Source organism: Ciconia boyciana, chromosome 6 (genome assembly GCF_034638445.1).
Source record: "Ciconia boyciana chromosome 6, ASM3463844v1, whole genome shotgun sequence".
NCBI lineage: Eukaryota > Metazoa > Chordata > Aves > Ciconiiformes > Ciconiidae > Ciconia > Ciconia boyciana.
Window position 1 is genome coordinate 4,978,471 of NC_132939.1, and position 19,860 is coordinate 4,998,330.

Sequence of the window (19,860 nt, forward strand, 5' to 3'; positions counted from 1 at the left end):
CTTCATAATTCTTTCAGAGGCCGTAGTGAAATAATCACTGATCGCCTGTACTTAGTGACTGATTCATACTCTAGTAATTTGGATAGTTTTAAGCATTACCACACAATTCTTAGCGTCTCTATGACAATAAAGCATGTTGGAATCAGGAGCAGGGTTCAGCAGAGGATTGCTGTTGACTTGCCATGCAGCTATGGAAAAAATGACCTTTTTTTATTCTTCGGTCCTCTGTTCACAGAATAAGCATGGCAGCACAACATTTAAAAGACAGTGTTGGAGATGGCATAATCAAATATTAGTAAATTCTGGGCAATGCATGCATGAAAGCTAAACGCAAGATCACACATACAGAAATAAAAAGGTGGAGCACAGTGAGAGTCTAGAAGATTGAAAAAGGGCTAAAGGTAGATGGAGAATAGGAAATTAGGGCAATGCATTGGGAGCTTGTGTTTTGGTAAGAGGACAAATGCCATTTTGAGGGCATAAGCTGTAATTATATCTGATAGAGGTAGGAAGAGAATAGTACTTCTGTATGTAAAGAGACTTACTAGAAATAAAGTGGAAAGGATTCAGAAAAGAGCAGTGGGTATCACTGAGATACAGGCAGCATTATTCAATGAGAGAGATGAGAAGCTCAAACTATTCAGTTTATTCAAGAGGAAGCTAAAATATTACTTGGTCTATGGGAGTCTTCTGTTTTAGTCTTGCAGGGAAAAAAGGTCTAGTGGATGTTTGACAAGTTTGGACTAGAAAAATTCAAACTGTAAGCATGACGTGGCTTGTTACTAGTAAGAATAATTAACAGTTATGAAATTTTACTTACAGAAGTAATAGGTTCTCCATCACATATGTGTCTGTGTCTGAAGTCTTTCTGAAACACGAAATAACTCCAAGTGCAAGCTCCATGGAGAACCAGTCGTGTTGCAGAATGGTTCCTTCGTGTTTGTGACAAATATTTCTCTCCCTTCTGCTACTGCTTAGGGCTTACCATTGCAGTGTCTGTCAGGATGCCTTGCCATTAAGTGATGTAAAAAAAAGTGTGAAAGATTTCTTTTGGAAAACACTGGGATTTTGTTTTGATTTGCTTGTTTGTTACATTTCTTTTCTATGCAATACCCTTTCTGTATTAGAGGTTCAGCTCTCGTCCGCATGGGGGTACTCTGCAGAGAATGGAGAAATCGTGAAGATGCACCAGTCTGAGTACTTGAAGATGTACTAAGAAAAAAATAATAATGGGATTTTACATTGTCCAGTTAACAACTACCTTGGGTTTCATTTGCTATCTATACAGCAGAGATTTATAGTTATTAACAGAGAGAGAGAGAAGACAACCCTGTCGTAGAAAACAGCTTTTACTAACGCCTCCTCACAATTCAATGAAATACATGAATTCTTCAACAAGTTTGGTCAGAATTTGTGCAAACTGTGTTTGCCATTTGAAATTTGTCAGCACCTGGAGACCTCATTTTCTTTGAGACCATTGTGTTAAGCTCTTAGACGTGAGGAACATGATAGGTCCTAAGGTACAATACACACGGAGGAACTTTTCTAGAAATAGAACAGGAGAACCATTTTACATAAAACTTCCTATAAAGGAAGGTAATGGGAGCCAATAATCTTTTTGACCTAAAACAAGTGACAGGAGAGCGTGTGACGCTATTTCCTCCTTGGAAAGGAGAAAACTGATACTCACAGGGGCGCTTGGGCTCTTTCTACTGTGTTTTGAAGGTCTCCTATCAGCTGATCAGTAGGTGTGGAAAGGATTGAAAAGTTAGTAACAGAAATGAAGAGAAAGAACAACAATTAATACAAGCATCTTTTTGCTTGCTTGTTTTGCCTGATATCTGCATCTTTCCTTAGGTTATTTGAATAACTTGCGTTCCAGGTGTAAGGATTTCAGTTTCTCACTTTGTGCTGTAGATTCTGTATCCATTTCAGTCCCGTTTCCCCAAATTCTGCTAATCCATTTCCATTTAAATAATTTCTCAATGTAGTCTAGAATTTCTCTTTTGTTGAGTCTGTGGATAAGAATAAGACTTCAGTACTTGAAGAGTAGCCAGAGTTGTGCTAATTAACATGCTAATGCTAGAAAAGTGTGTTTCATTTTGGGATATTTTCTGTCCTCCACACCCACAAAGGCTCCTCTGAGAACACATCATCTCTCATGAAATTGCCTGCCAGAAAGGAAGGGTGGACTGCTGATTTCACTCTGATCTCTGTGGATCTAAACTGAGCTATTTTTATATATCTGTTTCTCATCTAGATAACTATTTTTGGTCAAAGACAAACAAGCCAAATGGATCCTTACAATAATTGCTCCCATTGGAGCTGAGTTTTTCTGTTCTTCAAAACAGGGATGTGAAAATTAGAGGGTGATATAAAACCCCAGTTCTTCCTGCTTGGTGTATTAATACAGAATGCAGCACCAGCAAAAAGAGGACCCAAAATCCCTGCGGCTTCCTGCCACCGTCACTCGTACTCCAGTCATTTCTCTGAGGTGCTTTGTGAAGCAACCTGTTAGATTCTTGCCCCCTTAATTGCTCTCTGGAAGACATGCATGTGAAAGGGACGGGCAGAACTGGTTGCTGTGGAAGGGAATAGTGAGTTAGTCATTCAGTCTCTCATCTGCTGAAGATATGTGATGATTTCATATATTGAAGTGGGAATTTTACTTATTAGCTAATTTTCAGAAATGAGCTAGGGTCCACGCAGACCTTCTAGGTAGCAAGGACATGTGAAAAATATACAGTCCTCTCCACTTAGCGACTGACACGTATTGCTGTAAATTCGAGAACAGGATTAAAACAGGAGATCCGGATACCGCAGCTTGAAGACATTATGCTGGGAAAATAATATAGTACAGCTCACGGATGAAGAGTATTTGGGTTGTGGAAGAGGCTGTGTTTAAGATTGCCTAGCACCATCTGCTGGGCACCTCTGCTCTGGGCTGGGACTCGCTCAGTTCTGCTTCAGAATAAAGCAGATATTGGTATTTAGAGCAATTTAATACTTTGCGATTTGTGCACGCCATTTGGCTGCCATCTATGACAAAGCTTGCATTCACATCTATCATCTACATTTCACTTAAATTTAAGTTTATTGTAACCGTTACAGGGAGGCTCTAGTAGAATCAAGGACTTCATTCGACGTGTCTAAATTAACACAGCCAAATTTTCAAAGAAAGGGTTAGGCTGTGAACTACACGACATCATTTAGAATGAAAGCCGTCATTATTCCGTAATATCGCCTAGGAATCTCTGGCAAAGTGCCATTCTGACAGCACTTGCCTGATGGATGCCTGCAGAAACACTCAGCTGCCATGCAGGAAGATCAGATTTGGGTTCATTAACCATGCATCTAGATGAAATCAGTCTCTTGCATTCTGTTTGGACGGAGCATTTTAGGGACCCGGTTGCACTGGAGGCTTCTGTGGTGCAAGAATGTTCCAGGGATTTCTGGCAAAGTGAAGAACAGCACTTAAAAGCTCAAAGGTTTGCTCTAACTGTTGCTGTTTGGCAGCGGGGAGGATAACAAAATAGGTGTCTGCAAAAAATAAAACCACAAAAAAACCCAAGAAGAAGTAGTGATGAGGAAAGTGAGATAGTCTTAGATCTGTCAGAGAGTTGATTAATTTCTTTGTTAACCACTGCTTTTCCCCCTGTGTGTTGTGCAGAAAAGGGACAGTTCTCTGAATTCAAGTGGCAAAATACCAGTGACAAACTCCAGTTGCTGTTGAAGGATGTTTAGGCTGAAATGTATTAAGCAAAAGAAAACAAAGTCACCTGAGGCTGTATTTTTGCTTTCGAAAGTCACGCGGCATTAAAATGAATTTATTATCTAATTAAAGCAAACGTAACCAAATATAACAAAAAGAATATGTTGGGGTTCAGTAACACAGTCTGTTCAAAACAGAAAAAGTTTTGGAAATAAATTTGCTTACTTGAAATAGGAACGTGAACATAGCCAAATCCTGCTGGTGTTTTTTCTTGATTGAATACAAAGAAATTCCCTTGACTTGACAGCCTTTTGCTATGGCATTCGTTGTTATTGCCTGATGACAGGGCTCACGTTTCCTCCTACGCGTTCCACTGGCAGCGGTTTCCTGACGACAGCAAACGTAGACCCGGCAGCTGCCGGTACGGCCTAGATATCAACATTGATGGCCTCCTTTGTGTATTGACTTTATTTAAGTTAACCTTTCTGAAGTGAGGTTGTTTTCAGGTCTCCCTTTCTTCAACCGGTGCCAACAGAAGGGCACTGCAGTCTCAAAGGAGGTGGTCAGCCACTTCCAAATCAGTTGCCATTAAAAACAGCTAAAACTTTGTACGTCATTAGGGTAAGGAAAATCTCACTTGTGTTCAGCCCTTCTTGCAAGTGTTTTATGCAATCAAAGACTCACGGCACATTCGTTTTGGTTAGGTAGGCACTGAATGAAATGGTAGGCTAATAGGAATGTTTTACGTGTTTTTATGCTTTTCCAGTTGTACGGGAGGCGAGCGCCCTGGGAGGATCCTGCCAAATGGGTAATGGACACCTACCCCTGGGCGGCCACCCCACAGCACCATGAGTGGCCTCCTCTGCTACAGCTGCGGCCCGAAGATGTGGGCTTTGACGGCTACTCAATGTCACGGGAAGGCTCGACCAGCAAACAAGTTCCAGTGAGTGATGCTGAAGGAGATCCTTTGGTAAGCTCTCATTCTTGAAATGGCAGAACCGCTTCGTTTCTACAGATTAGAAACGGGCATAAAAAAGTAAAGGACAGCTGAGGAGTGATTAAAAGTTTTAGAATGAGAAGGCAATGTTTCTGGGGAAGTCATCAAGTCAGCTCAGGGAATGCATTCACACGGAAAGCCCGCACGGTTTTGCAAGAAACAGTGACAGAAGCTTTTCAGGTTCATTTGTTGAAGATATTTTGAGGATTCATTTTTTGAGGAGTGACTGGGGAAGTGTGTAATAAACTTAATTTCTACACTGTGGAATTAAATATGTGATCTTGTTAAACATACCTGAGTAACACAGGGGAACCATTTCATTCAGCCTGATTTGCCACAATCACAAAATAGGCTTGTTGCTTTACTTCACATGGCTTTTAGAGCTGTGTTCTTGACACCAAATGAAAAATGAGATTTTCAAAGAATATACGAACTAATAGTCTCCATGACTGGTGTCTAATTTATGAATCAGACATACCATACAAGCATATAGGGAAATGTTAACATGTCTTTGTATAGAATGTATAAATTGAGCTTGACGGTAGCACTAAATACAGATTTTCGTCCAATGGGAAACGGTTATTGAAACTGCTGTGGGAACTATGAATGCCCTGAAGCTGTTCTGTTGAGGTCTACATTTTTCTGGACAGTTGGGAGTATAGAATGTGTGTTACAGTTTTTACTAGTTCATATATACATATACAAATACCAAGCTAGATATTAGGACATTCGGATTTGCCTCTTTTGACTGATCTGTCCGTATTTCCGTGGGTCAGAGGAAGAGAAGGGTAGGATGCTTGTAGAACCCTGTCAAGTACCACTTGTGGACTAATTCCTTCAATCTTCTGATTTTCACCTTTACTGGAAAAGCATACTTTTCATGACTAACTTGCATGCTGCTTTAACATGTTCTACAGTAAATATCCCTTTTCAGAGACTCAGGATTAATTATCTTGGTTGTCTCTTCCTTTCCTTTGTTACCCACTGGCAAAGCGAATGCCGCTGTAGCTTTCATATGGAGTTGATATTCTTTTTACCTCAGAATACAAATAATGGTGAACTCCTGTGCCTTTGCAGATGAACATGCTAATGAGACTGCAAGAAGCAGCCAACTACTCAAGTCCCCAGAGTTACGACAGTGACTCTAACAGCAACAGCCATCATGATGACATCCTTGATTCATCTCTGGAGTCGACGCTGTGATCTTCCTCAGATAGAAACAGGTTGTTTCCATTATTCCTCTCCCACTTGGCAAGAACCCTGGTCACAGACTCATGAAGAGAACACGTTCCTGGGCTGGGCTGGGATCTCAGTATTAGAGCTGCAAGAACAAGACACTTGGAGTCAGTCTTGAACCTGGGTGCGGGCAACCCAAGCAACCTTTGTATTGTTTTTCTTTTGAGGATGATGAGAACTGCACTATTCCTTTGTTTTCTTCTGTTTAGTTGCTGTAAGCTCTCATGCCTAAGATACTGAAGATGTTAAAAATAATCATCATTACTAAAGGTTTGAAGGGGCGGGGGGGGGAACTTCACAGCTATGAAGCAAACAGCTTTGTGCCATGTACTGTCTGGAAGGAGAGGGGAGAGGAAATTTTTGCCTATGCTGCTTCTGACCAAACCCATATAGGTGAGGGCTGGACTTTTACCAATCAGCTTTGCGGATTAAACTCAGCTTCATATAGTTCTGGTGCTATAACAATATCGCTTGCCTTGGTAATAATACTCAGTAAAGGCAAAGCTGCAAAACAGGGAAGTTTGAATAAATATTAAAAAAGAGAAAACAAAAAAAAAAAAAAGAAAAAAGAAAAAGCGCTGCTCTCCTTGCCAGTCTGAGACCTTGGCTTTCTTTCATTGTGTGTTTATAAAGATATATATATAAATAGGAATATATAAAAATATATATACAGTCTGAACAAATCAGGTTTTTTCAAGCACTGTGTAACAATCAATCCTACTACAAGTGAAAGATCAGGTAGCCCTTTGCTAGTCAGGGCCTGATTCTCTTCCCACTTACATCCACGTAACCAACTCGGTTGACTTCAGTGGCGTTACACTCGATTTATTTACATTGAGGAGAGCAAGTTTCCCTCCTCCGCAGAAGTCAGCGAAAGGGCCATGCCCCGTGAAGTCCTACAGCTCCAAAGGACCTTCGGCAGTGCACAGGCGTTGTGAGCCCTGTACGCGGAGGTGAGCTACACCCCTGAAAAGGGATTAGTCGGAGTTTCCGTTTCTAATTCTTGCCATGAAATGTTACAGCTGTTTTCTAAAAAGTTTGGGTTTTGTTCAGAGTTTTTGTTCCAATCAGCACAACCATAAATGGGTTAGTTAAAACTCAGCTCTGTGACAGTTCCAGTGCTACTCTGGTGACAACATTTACTTCCATGACTTTTCTTTTTAATAGCAAAAAAAAATAATAATAATAGCATTTTAGCAGTATTCAGGTCTGGAAAAAAAAGGAGGGAAGGTATTGCGTCTTTTAAGTTTAGCTGGGCCATGCTTTTGAGTTTTGGCAGAGCTGTGAACCTGGTTTTATTTCTCCTCCTCTCTGAACGCACACACCTACACTACCAGTGTTAAGGCTTGTACTTCTGTTGGGGAACAAGAACACCTCCCAAAGAATTGCACTTTCCTTTTTACGGAAGCAAATGCTTACACCACCATCACCACAACGTCAGCTGTACCTCAGCAAACACGTCACTCCTCAATATTGATTTGTACTAGCCTTTCCAGCTATCTTTTGGTGCTGACTTTTAAAGCGATGCCTTATTTTGTACTAATTGTGTTTGATTAAATTAGTGCTGTATATTATGGGATTTTATTTAAAAAAAACAGGGCTAAAGTCATCTCTTGGAATATCATAAGTTGCTGTGAATATTGTTTGTATGAGATACTAGAATTTGTTTAAATGTGACAAAAAAGGAGGGAAATGAGATAACTTTTCAGGTTCATATCAGTCCGCAGCTAATAAATCACTGAAGAGCTGTTTTATCCATGCAGGAAGAAAAAAAAAAAAAAAGCTTTTCAACTATAAGAAATGCTGTCATTAATAAATTACAGGAATATGCTGGTTTTTCAATGTACAGAAGCAGCTTACTACAAACACTTTTTTAAGAGCTTGTGGGTTTAAAGTAATTTAACAGACAAGTTCATGCTTCTGTGACTCAGCTTGAGAGGATCGTTTTATTATACCTCATGACTTTCTGTAACATAACTGTACTTTGTCTTACTGAGCTGGTCTTGAATCTGCTCCTGTTACAACTTTTAAGTGCTGATGACTTTTTTTTTTTTAAGAAAAATATTGTAAAAGAAAAATTTAAATATTTTAATGATGGGGGGGAAGAGCTTGGTGTTGTAACTGTTTTAACCTTATGAACTCTATTTCATTATTTCACTGAATGAAATACCAAGGGTTACTCAGCCAATGTTCCTAATCCAGTTCTTGGTACTGTAAAAATGGGATAAATCTGTATGGAATCAAATACTACATAGCATGCTGATGATGACTTTGAGAGAGGTTAATTTTTGCAGTAGTCTTGAGAATTCTGCTTCCCAGCACTGACTTTACCTGCTACTACTGTGAATTTTGGTACCTAATCCCCCAACTGAATCCATGCAGATAGAGCATGTGCCTGTAAAAAAATCCAGTTGCAGGGCTAGGGCTTTAAACGGACTTAATATCCTAGAAAATTTCTCAGTTAACCTTTAACTGAGTGCTATAAGACATGATTAAAATGGTGTTTTATTTGTGGGGAACGGGGTATTTTTTTTTTTTCCTCATTTTTAATCCTGTGCTTAAGCTCAGGAAGAAATTTCTGTTACCTATTATTTTTTATTGACACTAGCTTGGATTACAGCGAGAGAGGCAATTTTGAGTAGGCTAGTCATTCTGAGCATCACAATATTCAGTGTCTTTTCTGAAACTTCGGGAAGCAGGGTTACCTGTTGTGCACACGTCTTAGTTTTTATCAAGACTTTTCATAGATTAAGTCTTTCTTTAAGTGACTTTGTTCTCGTTTAAGGCTTTTTCAAAACGCTTCCTCTTTTTTTTTTTTTTTTGCCTTTTTTTTCCTTACAAAGTTGGCTTGTTTAAAGAAAAAAAAAATCAACAAGAAAGAAATGCAAGATTCTATGCAACATTCATGTTGAGTTATAAATTGAAAGTATAAACCATTTTCTTTCCTTCAGAACTGCCAAGAATGATGCAGGCCATAAATGAGGTGTGGTTTATTTGGGGAAGGGGAGGGAGGGAGAGGGTTGGTTAGCCTTTTTGTACATTTTGGAAGAAGCAAACTGATATTTCATTGTTGATGCTTAACTTCGATATTATGTGTATGAAATCTTGTCTAAATGTGGCAATTTTCTTTCAAGAAAAAATACAAAAACAAAGCAAAAAAATCTTTCTTTGTCAATATTAAATGGAAGGTTGCTGTTTTGATCTAGTCGTTTCCAGTGGAACAGTTTATGAAATATGTTCTATAAGATGTACATTTTTTCATTGTAACATAGAAATGTAAATATTTGATTAAAAGTGCTGCATTTTGATGAATTTTTTCTAGCCATTTTTAAAGAGAAAAACTAGGAATTGAGTATTTTGTGTACGTTTATGATGTTTTCCATTTGCTCCTCTCCCTATTTAATTTTCAGTTCTCATTTAGGATTGGAATTTGTGAATGGTCTGTTTGAGATCATGCCTCCCCTTTCTCACCCTCCCCGTTTCTCCCCCTTCCCCGGCCCCTGTGTCATGGAGAATAAAGCTGATGATTGTACCAGTCTTAAATTATTCATGATTCAATAAAATTGATGCTTATTTATTCAGATTTGTGGCTTCACAGAACTTTTTGTCCCTTCTTAATCAACATTTTCTTTTTTTTTTTTTTTTTTATTTTAAGATTGTGGGGTTCAGTTCTTGCTTTTATTGGCTTCTCATAAGTACTTGTGAAAAGGTGCCAACTGCCTTTACCCACATCCAGGAGGGACTACACCAATACGATTTGCTCCCATAGCTAATGTTTGCACACTGTATCCATCAAGATCTGCTCAAGACAAGACTGGTCTATCCGTTTAGAGTCTCTCTGTATAAAGCTGACAGTCAGTCGTACGTGGCCAGCACGCTGGATGTATGCTGATACCAGCTGGTGCCAGCTTATTTTTCAAGAGAAACAGTCCCTGTTGGTCACAAGGGCTGCATGTGGCAATGTGTGTTAGGCTTATTCTGAACGTGTGCTTTGCAGAATGAACTTCATAGAATCATAGAGTGGTTTGCGTTGAAAGGGACCTTTAGAGGTCATCTAGGCCAACCCCCCCCCCTGCAATGAGCAGGGACATCTTCAATGAGATCAGGTTGCTCAGAGCCCCGTCCAACCCGACCTTGAATGTTTCCAGGGATGGGGAAATTCTAGGAGTATTTAACTTGGTGATCCTGGGCAGATCAGGTTGCTCACTTATAATAAAACCATGACATATTTTTCATTTGCAGAAAAAACATGACAGAATTTTTCTGGTAACTTTGCAAAGGCAGAGTATTGTTGGCACCACTTTGATTTCCAAGGCAGGCTCTAGATTATGTGTGTGCCCCAGCATAAGTATGAGGCCATCTACAGGTCTTTACTTGCTCTGGTAGGTCTCAAACTATTTTCATTCTCATCTCCAGGGAATTGATTTAAAGGAAGGAAACTTCAGAGCATTAAGCAATTCGGTTCCACACATTGTTACAATTTCCTCTTCACCCATTTGATAGAGACACTGTGATTATACAGTAATAAATTTGTGTTGGTCAGTAAGAACATGTAGGGATCTATTCTTTCTTTCAAATAAATGCTCAGAAAAAAAGTCCTCTCTTTTCAGAAAGGATAAATCCAAAAACCTCTGCACTTAAAGTGTAAGCGATAATTCTCACCAGTAGTAATTTTTTTCCTGGAGACTATTTTCTATTCATATTTCTGCTTTTTTGACAGTTCCTTGTAGTTATCTTGTCCTCTACTCAGTCATTTGAACTATTAATGTTGGTAGGACAGATTCACCTATATCAAAGAAAAAGTTTTGAAAGAGAAGAAATTCTGTTGAAAATTGATGATCTGCATTCAAGTTAGTTTAATCTAAAAATAGTCTTCACTTTTCTTTTAATAACGCAGCAGTGCAAACTGTAACTCAGAGCTGAACTTCCGTAATGTGGTCTTCATCTGTCCCTCCACAGCAATTTTCCAGAGACAGAATAGTTTTGGACATGCTCGAGCAGATTTTTCTGTGTTCTGTAAACTTCCTTTGATTCACAGAATTGCATGTTTTAGAATTGGCCCTGGAAAATGCTCCAGCCCTGATCTTGGACAGTGTTTGAATCAATGCTGGACTGGCACCAAAATGCTTAATATCTCTCAGGAGCTGCTCTTCCCTTTCTTCCCTTTTTTGGCTGCCCCATCCCTTCCCCATGTTCTTGTTCTTCTCTGCTCTGTGCGCTCTGTCTCGTACACTCATCTTCACTTTTTTTTTTCCTTTACCTCATCTTCTCTTTAACCTTTATTGCCCTGCTTTTCCGTTTCCAACATCCTATTTCATTCTTACATTATATCCTTCCTGGATCCACCTCATCATTTCTCAGTGCTATAGGATCAGTGCTGACTTCCTTTCTGCAATGGAAAGGGAAATTCCCTGGAGCCATTTTACGAACTCAGTCCACAGCCTGTGACGTACTTACACCCTTCACTTTCCACTGGCCTTTTCCACTAGTGTCTTGAAGTAGTCACTCATGGTGTGGAGACATCTATTCTTCATTGGACTTTAGCTTTTAATGTGGACAATCAGTCCAGTTCTCTCTGCTCCACAGTTTATAGTCCCCACTTGGCACAGGGAGGACCCATATGAGGTTGCTTTTCATAGGACACATTTGCAGTATGTTGGCAGGAGGGGAGCAGCTGCCCATGGACCCTATAAGCCCACAGTCATTCTCACCCCCTCCTTGTTTATCAGGAGAAGGCCTTTGGGGGTTAGAGCGGAGCACAGCAGCTGAGGGCAACTCCTCTCTCTGCCAATGGCAACAGACTGACTGTAGGCAAATACTTCCCCATCGACATCTCCGTGTGCTTAGCCACACAAAGAAATCCGTGTTTCTCTCTCCTTCCTTGATCATAGAATGGTTTGGGTTAGAAGGGACCTTTAAAGGTCATCTAGTCCAAATCCCCTTTAATGAGCAGGGACATCTTCAACTAGACCAGGTTGCTCAGATAAACAGATACTTTTGATTTGCTCCTTTGCTGGAGACTCCAAGGAGACTGAGCCAGTTACAGGGGATGGAGACCATGCTCTGGCTAAGCTTGGGTAATTCCTCCCCCTGCTCCTGTAAGAAGTTCACCCGTGTGGGGCTGGGCAATTAGGAGGTCTGAAGGACCTTGACATAAGATGGGATCCACAGGCAGATGGGAGGAGGTTGTGCTTCCAGTGAGATCTTGTAGTAATCCTGACTGAAAGACCATTGTACATCAAGGAGTTGGTGGTGATCCACGTAACGGTTAACCTGAGTGTGTCCAGGCCTGTGCTGTGCTGCCCTATGCTGTGAGACTTGCCTGGTCTTCAGGCCTGTGTTGTGCTGGACAAATCCCTTGTCCACAGGATAAACTCAGCCAGCTCATTCTAACAGAGGAGCCTGCAGGCAGCTCCTGCTGGGTACCGGGGAGTAAGCCACCTGGGTGTTCTTGCCTTTATCTAACTGTGCAGCAAGATGCTCTCATGAGTACATCCTTTCTGTTTGACAGCAGAAATGATGAATAGAGTTGTTTTCTTGTAAGAAAAAAATCCTGTAATAGCTCGAATGACCACACCTATGGATGGGGTGTGACCAGCATGCTGTGTGTGGATTGGAGGCCCCTTCGATGCTACACCACTTGGGGTTCCCACCATCTCAAGGGACATACGATTACCTATGCTATTCTCATCTTTCAGTGTTAGCTCTAATACATAGCACTTTGATACCTCACTGAATCCGAGTGCCTTTCTTACTGGGATCATGATGAACCAGCACCACCCAGTGCAAAATAGATGTTGGGACGCAAAGCCCAAGCCCTGGGAGGGAGGATCAACCTCGTAAGCTCAGGTCTGTGTGAGCCACTTAGCCTCCTCCACAACAGTATTTCTGGCAATGTTATTCCACTGTTTTCAGCTTCCCGCTCTCTGCCTGCTCCCCCCATCAGTCGTGACTGTTAAATCAATCTATTTCTGCACAGCGGTGCAACAAGACCAAAGGCAAATCATGCCAGACTTACACGATCACCTTCTACAACAAAATAACGTACTCTGTCTACATGGGGAGCACAGTAGCTGCTGTTTACCTGGACTTTAGCAAAGCGTTTGACACTGTTTCCCACAGCCCTCTCCTGGACAAACTGGCAAAATACAGATTGGTTGGGTGATCAGTTAGGAAATTGGCTAACAAGCGACACTCAGAGGGTGGTAGTCCATAGGTTTTACTCAGGCTGGCAGCCTGTCACAAGTGGAGTCCTCCAGGGATCGATACTGGGTCCCATGGTGTTCAACATCTTCTGGATGATGGGATTGAACGCACCCTCACCAAGTGATGACACTAAACTGGGTGGTGAGGTGGACACATCAGAAAAGAGAGCCGTCTTACAGAGAGACCTGGGCAGGCTGGAAGAGCGGGCTAGCAGAAGGGATGGGGAGGTCCTGGACAACAAGCTGAACATGAGTCAGCAGCGCAATGAAGGCAAATCGGACCCTGGGCTGCATCCCCAGGGGCATTACTAACAGAGATAAGAGATGCGAGCATCCCACTCTACTCAGCACTTGTCAGGCCACACCTGGAGTACTGTGTCCAGGTCTGGTCCCCACGATCAAAAAATGATGTGAACAGACTGGAAAGGGTCCAAAGGAGGGCCACAAAGATGGTCAAAGGGCTGGGGCACCTGCCCTGTGAGGAAAGACTGGAGCAGTTTGGTCTCTTCTTACGGACAAGAGAAGGCTCGGGGAGGATCTCATCACAGTATTCCAGGGGCAGCTACAAAGGGCAGCTACAAAGAGGATGGAGGCTGTCTTTTCACAGGGAGCCACACGGCAAGACAAGGGGCAATGGGTACAAGTTGCACCAGGAGAGGTTTTTATCTCAATATAAGAAATACATTTTTTTTTTTTTTTTTTTTTACAATGAGAACAATTGTTCACTGGAACAACCTCTCCAGGGACGTGGTAGAATCCCCATCGCTGGAGGTTTATCAAGATGTGATTGAACAGGGTAATAGTTCTCATCTAGGCTCCCTTTCCCACAAAAGGTTGGACCAGAGGATCTCTCCAGATCCCTTCCAACCTGGGCTGTTCTAAGGTTCTATGAAGTATTTTAACCCTTTGCTGATTACAAGGGAGGTAAAACTAAGTGAAAGCAGCACACCTAGTGCTTGTGCATGTTCAGTAAAGGCACTCCTGTCAGGTCCTGGCTACTCTGCTGGGCTTTCCCTGGTGTTATATCCCTGTCATGTGAGTTGGGAAAGTGATGCTGATATGTTTTTTGGAGTTTGAAGGATTTTCTTTATTTAGATCAGGTTCAATCCTGGTTGAAAAATACAACAGCCCTAAAGATGTACATTTAAGATCATTTAATAACAAGGGCTGGCAGAAAGGTTGATCTTCTGCACCTCTTTCCCATCCTTGCTTGAGCATTTCTGCCACATGCACTTCTGACGCAGTGGTAAGCAGTTCCAGGTGCTAGAGCAGCTGAAATCAAAGCAAATCAAGCAAACTGATCACTTTTGTGCTCTTCAAACGGATCACTTTGGGCCCAGCTATGTGCCAACGCATGTGCGTGGGTTGGGGGGGAGAAGAGGAAGCACAACCAGCAGTGCGACCCTGCCTTGTTCCTCTTGGCAATAGTAGGGCCCATAGCTGTTGTGTCAAACTCTACCTTAAACTTCCTGGGCAAAGATTTTTAAGTGCCATTTGTGTTTTTGAGGACTGAGCTTGGGTCTCTTCAAAGAAGTCTGGTTTTCCTTAGGATGGGGGTTTAGCACTGGTGGTTGCCTGCCTTCCATGAGCCTCAGCCTGCACTAGTGGCTTCTGGAAGCTATGGCCTTGCATCCTGGGCTCAGTTTCTTTAAGATGATTGTAATGTTCAAACTTTCCTGGAGGACAGGTGTTCTTCAAAAGAGGCAATTCAATTTTTTTTTCCATTTCTTTTTTTTGGCTCAACTGTGACGTTCTCAAGCTCTGCGGTACTGAAACGCGGGGTGGCTGGTGAGGATTTTTTTGCTTACTGCCGTTAGGAAAGACAGCGTTTCATACAGATGGGATAAACATGCTTTCCTGCATATAGCGTTACCATCCGTGGCTTATTAGATGATTTCTAGACATATGGATAAGTGTTTTTCCAATGGGCATACAGCAGTATTGGTGCAGTGCTCCCACTACGGGGCTGTGCAGGACGCTGCCTTCCTTGTCTGCCCTGGCTGTGGCACAGGTGAAAACGCTTCCAGCTCCCCCAGGTTGTGTGGGGTGCTGAGTGAGCAGCCTTTCAGCTGGGGAGGAGGACCAGAGGGGTGCCACTGCAGGGCCCCATGCATCCCGGGTGCGCTCCGGGGCTGCCGGCGGAGGATGCTGCTGTACAGCTCTGCAGGTAACAACAGCACAGACTCCCTAAGAAAGTGATTTATTTTCCTTTCTTCCTCTGTCCAAAAGCCGCTCTCCCACGCTGGGGGAGATCAGAGTTACATCAGGCACAGATGTTGAACCAGCTGGTTTCTTAAGGGATAAAATAACTGAGAATTTGCTGCCTTGAGCTCACAGTCGCCAAAGATAAATCCCCCTCTCTGCCTTTCCCGTTCCCCAGTGTCAGATATTTTCATCCTGGCTGTGAGAAGGAAGACTAGCCATACAAGACCTCTCTGGGCCACTAGGTCTTTAAAAAGAGCACTTTAATAGCATAAAGCAGCAGTTGTTATGGGAGTGCATGACATACAGAATTACTTTGTTCCAGAGTTGCAAAAACTGTGGATGCTACTAGTCAATATGGAAATCTTTCCATCTCCATGGAGGCAGGAAGGGCTTCTTAACACCTTTCCTCCTTTTCCAAAGCATACAGAGAGCTGCATAAATAAATAACGAAATAGATAAATAAAATCCAGGGCCAGCAGTTTTGTATTAGCCTCACCAAGATTAGCTAGCTTCAAGGAACAGGGGGAGGTGGCCTTTGACACTCCTTATGTTAACGGCAAATTATGAAACATTTTGCTCCTAGAAACACACCCAAGCTGAACCCCCAGTGTCCTGCACACCAGGAACAAACCCAAGTGTCATCAGGTCCTCCTAAAGCAACTGGAATCTCTCCACGTTTGAGGTAAGCGAATAAGTTTCTGCCTCTGACATGAGACCTCAGAAAGGGTAGCTGCTTCTGCAGGACTTCCCTTGGCACAGCTGTTCAGCATGAGCTTCACATGGTAGCTGTGAACTCTGGCTTCAGCATCCAGAGTATAAAATGGAAGCCTTTGAGAGGGAGACTCCTTTCCTGCAAGCTACAGATGCAGTCTGGCAGCTGTTGGTAAGTTAAAAAAAAAAAAAAAAAAAAAAAGCCCTTTAATTTCATATTAAGGTATCCCTGAATCTCAAATAGTTGTGCTTGGTGGTCATACAGTGTTCTTTTTGCCATAAGAAAAGACCTTGAAAGGAGGAAAGGAAATTTTAAAAAAATAGTGAGATTGATAAATGTCACATTTCAGGTAAGGGTTTTCCCCTGTTAAATGGCAATTCCAGGTTCTTTTTCCTTTAGTCAGTCTATTGTATAGCAGAATAAGATGTAATAGCACTCATGCTGAAATAAATAGTCTGAAATAATTATTTTTTGGTAACACTCCAAATGCAGGCAAGTGGGAAAGAGCAGAGGGTGTAAGATGACTAATAGCTTCTGTTGAATACGGAATCGAGAGAGATTATGTATCAATGATACCTGTTCTGGTTTTGAACATGCTCCTTTCTTGAGTATTGTGGTACATGCAATGGTACCTGTAGTAGAGTAGCCTATAAATTTATAAACAAAATACATGTTTTGAATTAGATCTGTCTTTATGGGTTACTTAACTGTGGTCTTATGCTTCCTGGACTAGTAAAATTTGAGTGATGAATAATTGTCATGGGGTGCTCTACCACGTAAAGAGTCAATAGATGGATAACAATACATGCTGCAGTATATACACTGGTGATAATGCCCGTAAGAGCTCTTTTATTTGAGCCTGGATGAGCACTCAGGTAGATTGTGCCAGTTGCTGTTTAACGCACATTGGTGTGACCTTTTAGGTATGCCTGGGAGATGTGCTGCTTTTCTTTTGGAAAAGCTTTTTTTTTTTTTTGAAAAAAAAAGAAAAACAACACCAAACCCAACAAACCTTCATGCTGTTTCACTTTCTTTTGTGTTTTGTGGGATAAATACAGTATGTGCCTTATCCTTTCTCTGCCCTGTCTCAGGTGTATGTTATCAATTGCTAATGGCTGTAAGGTGTTAGAGGGGCAGAAGATGATTAAAGTGATAATGTGTCCCAGCTTAGGTGTGTCCAATTACCTAATTGGAAAGTAGCTGAGACCTGAAACAAGCTTCCTAGAGGGGTGGTCGATGCCCCATGCCTGGCAGTGTTTAGAGGGCTTTTGGACAATGTCCTTTAATAATAAGTTTTAATTTTTGGTCAGCCTTGAAGTAGTCAGGCAGGTGGGCTAAATGATCGTTGTAGGTCCCTTCCAGCTGGAATCATTCTCTTCTCCCTTCCATGCCTTTCCTCGTGGCTGTGGCAGCGTAGTGAAGTGGAGCATGCAGGGATAGTTGTGTTCAGGTGATGTCTGCCCCATTTATTTCTTTTGTTTTGGCATGTTGTGAGTGGTGGGCATTAGTCAGAGTCTGTGGAGTAGAAAATAAGCTAATTTTGTAATGAAATCTCTGTTTCAGCAGAGCTCTGCTACCTGTGTGCAAGGAGGAAAACATTGACATTTCTGTAGTGTGTGTTTGTATCTAAAAATATATGCAGGTAGTTATGGATGTGCCTTTGTGCTGATTTTGGCTGGGATAGAGTTAATTTTCTTTATAGTAGCTAGTATGGGGCTGTTTTGGATTTGTGCTGAAAACAGTGTCGATAACACAGAGATGTTTTAGTTGTTGCTAAGTAATGTTTGCACTGGTCAAGGGCTTTTCAGCTTCCCCTGCTCTGCCAGGTGCAGAAGAAGCTGGGAGGGGGCACAGCCAGGACAGTTGATCCAAACCGCCTAAAGGGCTGTTCCATACCATATGGCGTCATGCTCAGTATATAAAGCTGGGGAAGAAGAAAGAAGGGGGGGATATTCGGAGTGATGGCGTTTGTCTTCCCAAGTAACCATTACGTGTGATGGAGCCCTGCTTTTCTGGAGATGGCTGAACACCTGCCTGCCCATGGGAAGGAGTGGATTAATTTCCTTGCTCTGCTTTGCCTGCGTACACGGCTTTTGCTTTTCCTTTTAAACTATCTTTATCTCAACCCATGAGTTTTCTCTCTTTTACTCCTCTGATTCTCTCCCCCATCCCACTGTGGGGGAGTGAGTGAGCGGCTGCCTGGGGCTTAGTCGCTGGCTGGGGCTAAACCCCAACAGCCTTGCATTGTATAAGTGATCCTGGCCTGGACTTAAGGCTGAAGAGTTGTCTTAAGTTTCTCTCTTCCGTTCTGTTTCTCTACCCTATAAGAATATTCTAATTACATGTCCCCAGTCTACAAACTGTAGTATCCTAGCAGGATAATGCAGGGTAAGTGTCCACCCCCTGACCTACCTGGGCAATAACTGGAAGGAAGGAGGAGAGTCAGAAGGGCTTTAGAGGGGAGCACAGGGTAACATCAGCAGAAATTAAGTTGCAGTTAAATGCAAGGAGGGAGAACCTGTATTCACTTTAACTGCAAAAAATCTTTAATCCTTTGGTTGAGTTGCTCCCTAGTTAAAAGGCAGGTAGATACTCCCATAAGGTTATTTAATTTGAAGCTGATAAATTCTTACTGAATCACCATACTGTTGATAAAAGGTAGTTTTCTTTTATTTCCCTGTTTGGCCCCAGACACAACCTACATCAACCTATAAACCAGAGCCAGGTATTACTGAATGATCAAACTTGAAAATCTACTTTTTTTTTATTTGGCAATCATTCACTTTATTATATATACATATTTAAAGTCTGTACATAGTAAAATACAAAATAAAAGTGTTTCTTTATAAGTTACACAATTAAACAGCTACATTTTTCTGTAGTTTAGCCATCATTTAATTAAAAAAAGGAGAGAAATCTTGTTGAGCCATCGTTATATTCATTCACAATAACCTTGGTATAAAACATCCATACAGAGTAAGTGTACAAAATAGCGTACAGTTCATATAAGCTGTGCAAAGACAGCAAAGTTCAGTCAAAAATCAAAGAGGCGTATCCACTTTCCTCTGTCCACATCATGGATAGCAGAAGCAAAGTGGAAAATAAGCGCAGGCCTGTGGGCAAAAAAGTGGGTTAGACAGTGCTTCCAATATAATATTGATGCATAAATTAAAATGAAAAACATAAATATAGAAGGTCTCCATTACACAAGGCACACTTACGTTATACCTCAGAAGTCATTCCAGGGATTTCAATGGGTCTGTTGCACAACTATCATGCTATTCGGGGTGAGGAAGGAGACAGTGTTTGGTCTGTGTTCCTCAATAAAGTTATTTATTTTTGGAAGAAAGGGTTGCTGGATCAGACTAGTCTTCAGGGTTTTGAAATCTTAATAGTAGCTGGAAATTCACTTGAAAGGTAGTGAAAATGGCCACAGCATATATATTGTATTTTTTTGTTGTTTCTTATCTAGGGGACAAAAGTTTCCCTCTCAACAGGATATACTTTTCTCCCTGCTATAAAGCAAGGAGCTGCCTGTTGCATGCTTTCAGGAGAAGGTAGTTAATTGAGCAAATGTTGATTGTTAAGCAGAGAGAGTTATGAAGAGGTTAGCAGATGCTATGAATATGAAAACCTCCACGTGGGGGGAGGGGGGGAAATAAGGAATATCTATAAGTAGAAACTCTTGCAGCTATGTGATAAAGAACCTGCACTGGAGAAGCATGTGGACATCTGGGTGGGACATCACCTCTTCAATTTATAGCACTCTGTTTTATTTACATCTTTGCAATGT

At 41.6% G+C, this 19,860-nt stretch overlaps 1 protein-coding gene across 3 annotated transcripts in view; it reads left to right on the forward strand.

Annotated features, from left to right (window-relative positions):
* NAV2 (neuron navigator 2) overlaps nt 1-9,514 on the forward strand; it is a 435,335-nt gene extending 425,821 nt beyond the window's left edge. For 2 of the 3 annotated variants that reach the window (XM_072865147.1, XM_072865145.1), the window contains exons 35-36: nt 4,479-4,682; nt 5,787-9,514. In XM_072865147.1, the coding sequence (XP_072721248.1) occupies nt 4,479-4,682; nt 5,787-5,912 (330 nt within the window). In that variant the 3' untranslated portion in view covers nt 5,913-9,514. The remainder of the gene's footprint in view (nt 1-4,478; nt 4,683-5,786) is intronic. The other variant, XM_072865146.1, reaches the window with a different exon arrangement.
* Nucleotides 9,515-19,860: the final 10,346 nt, after the last annotated feature.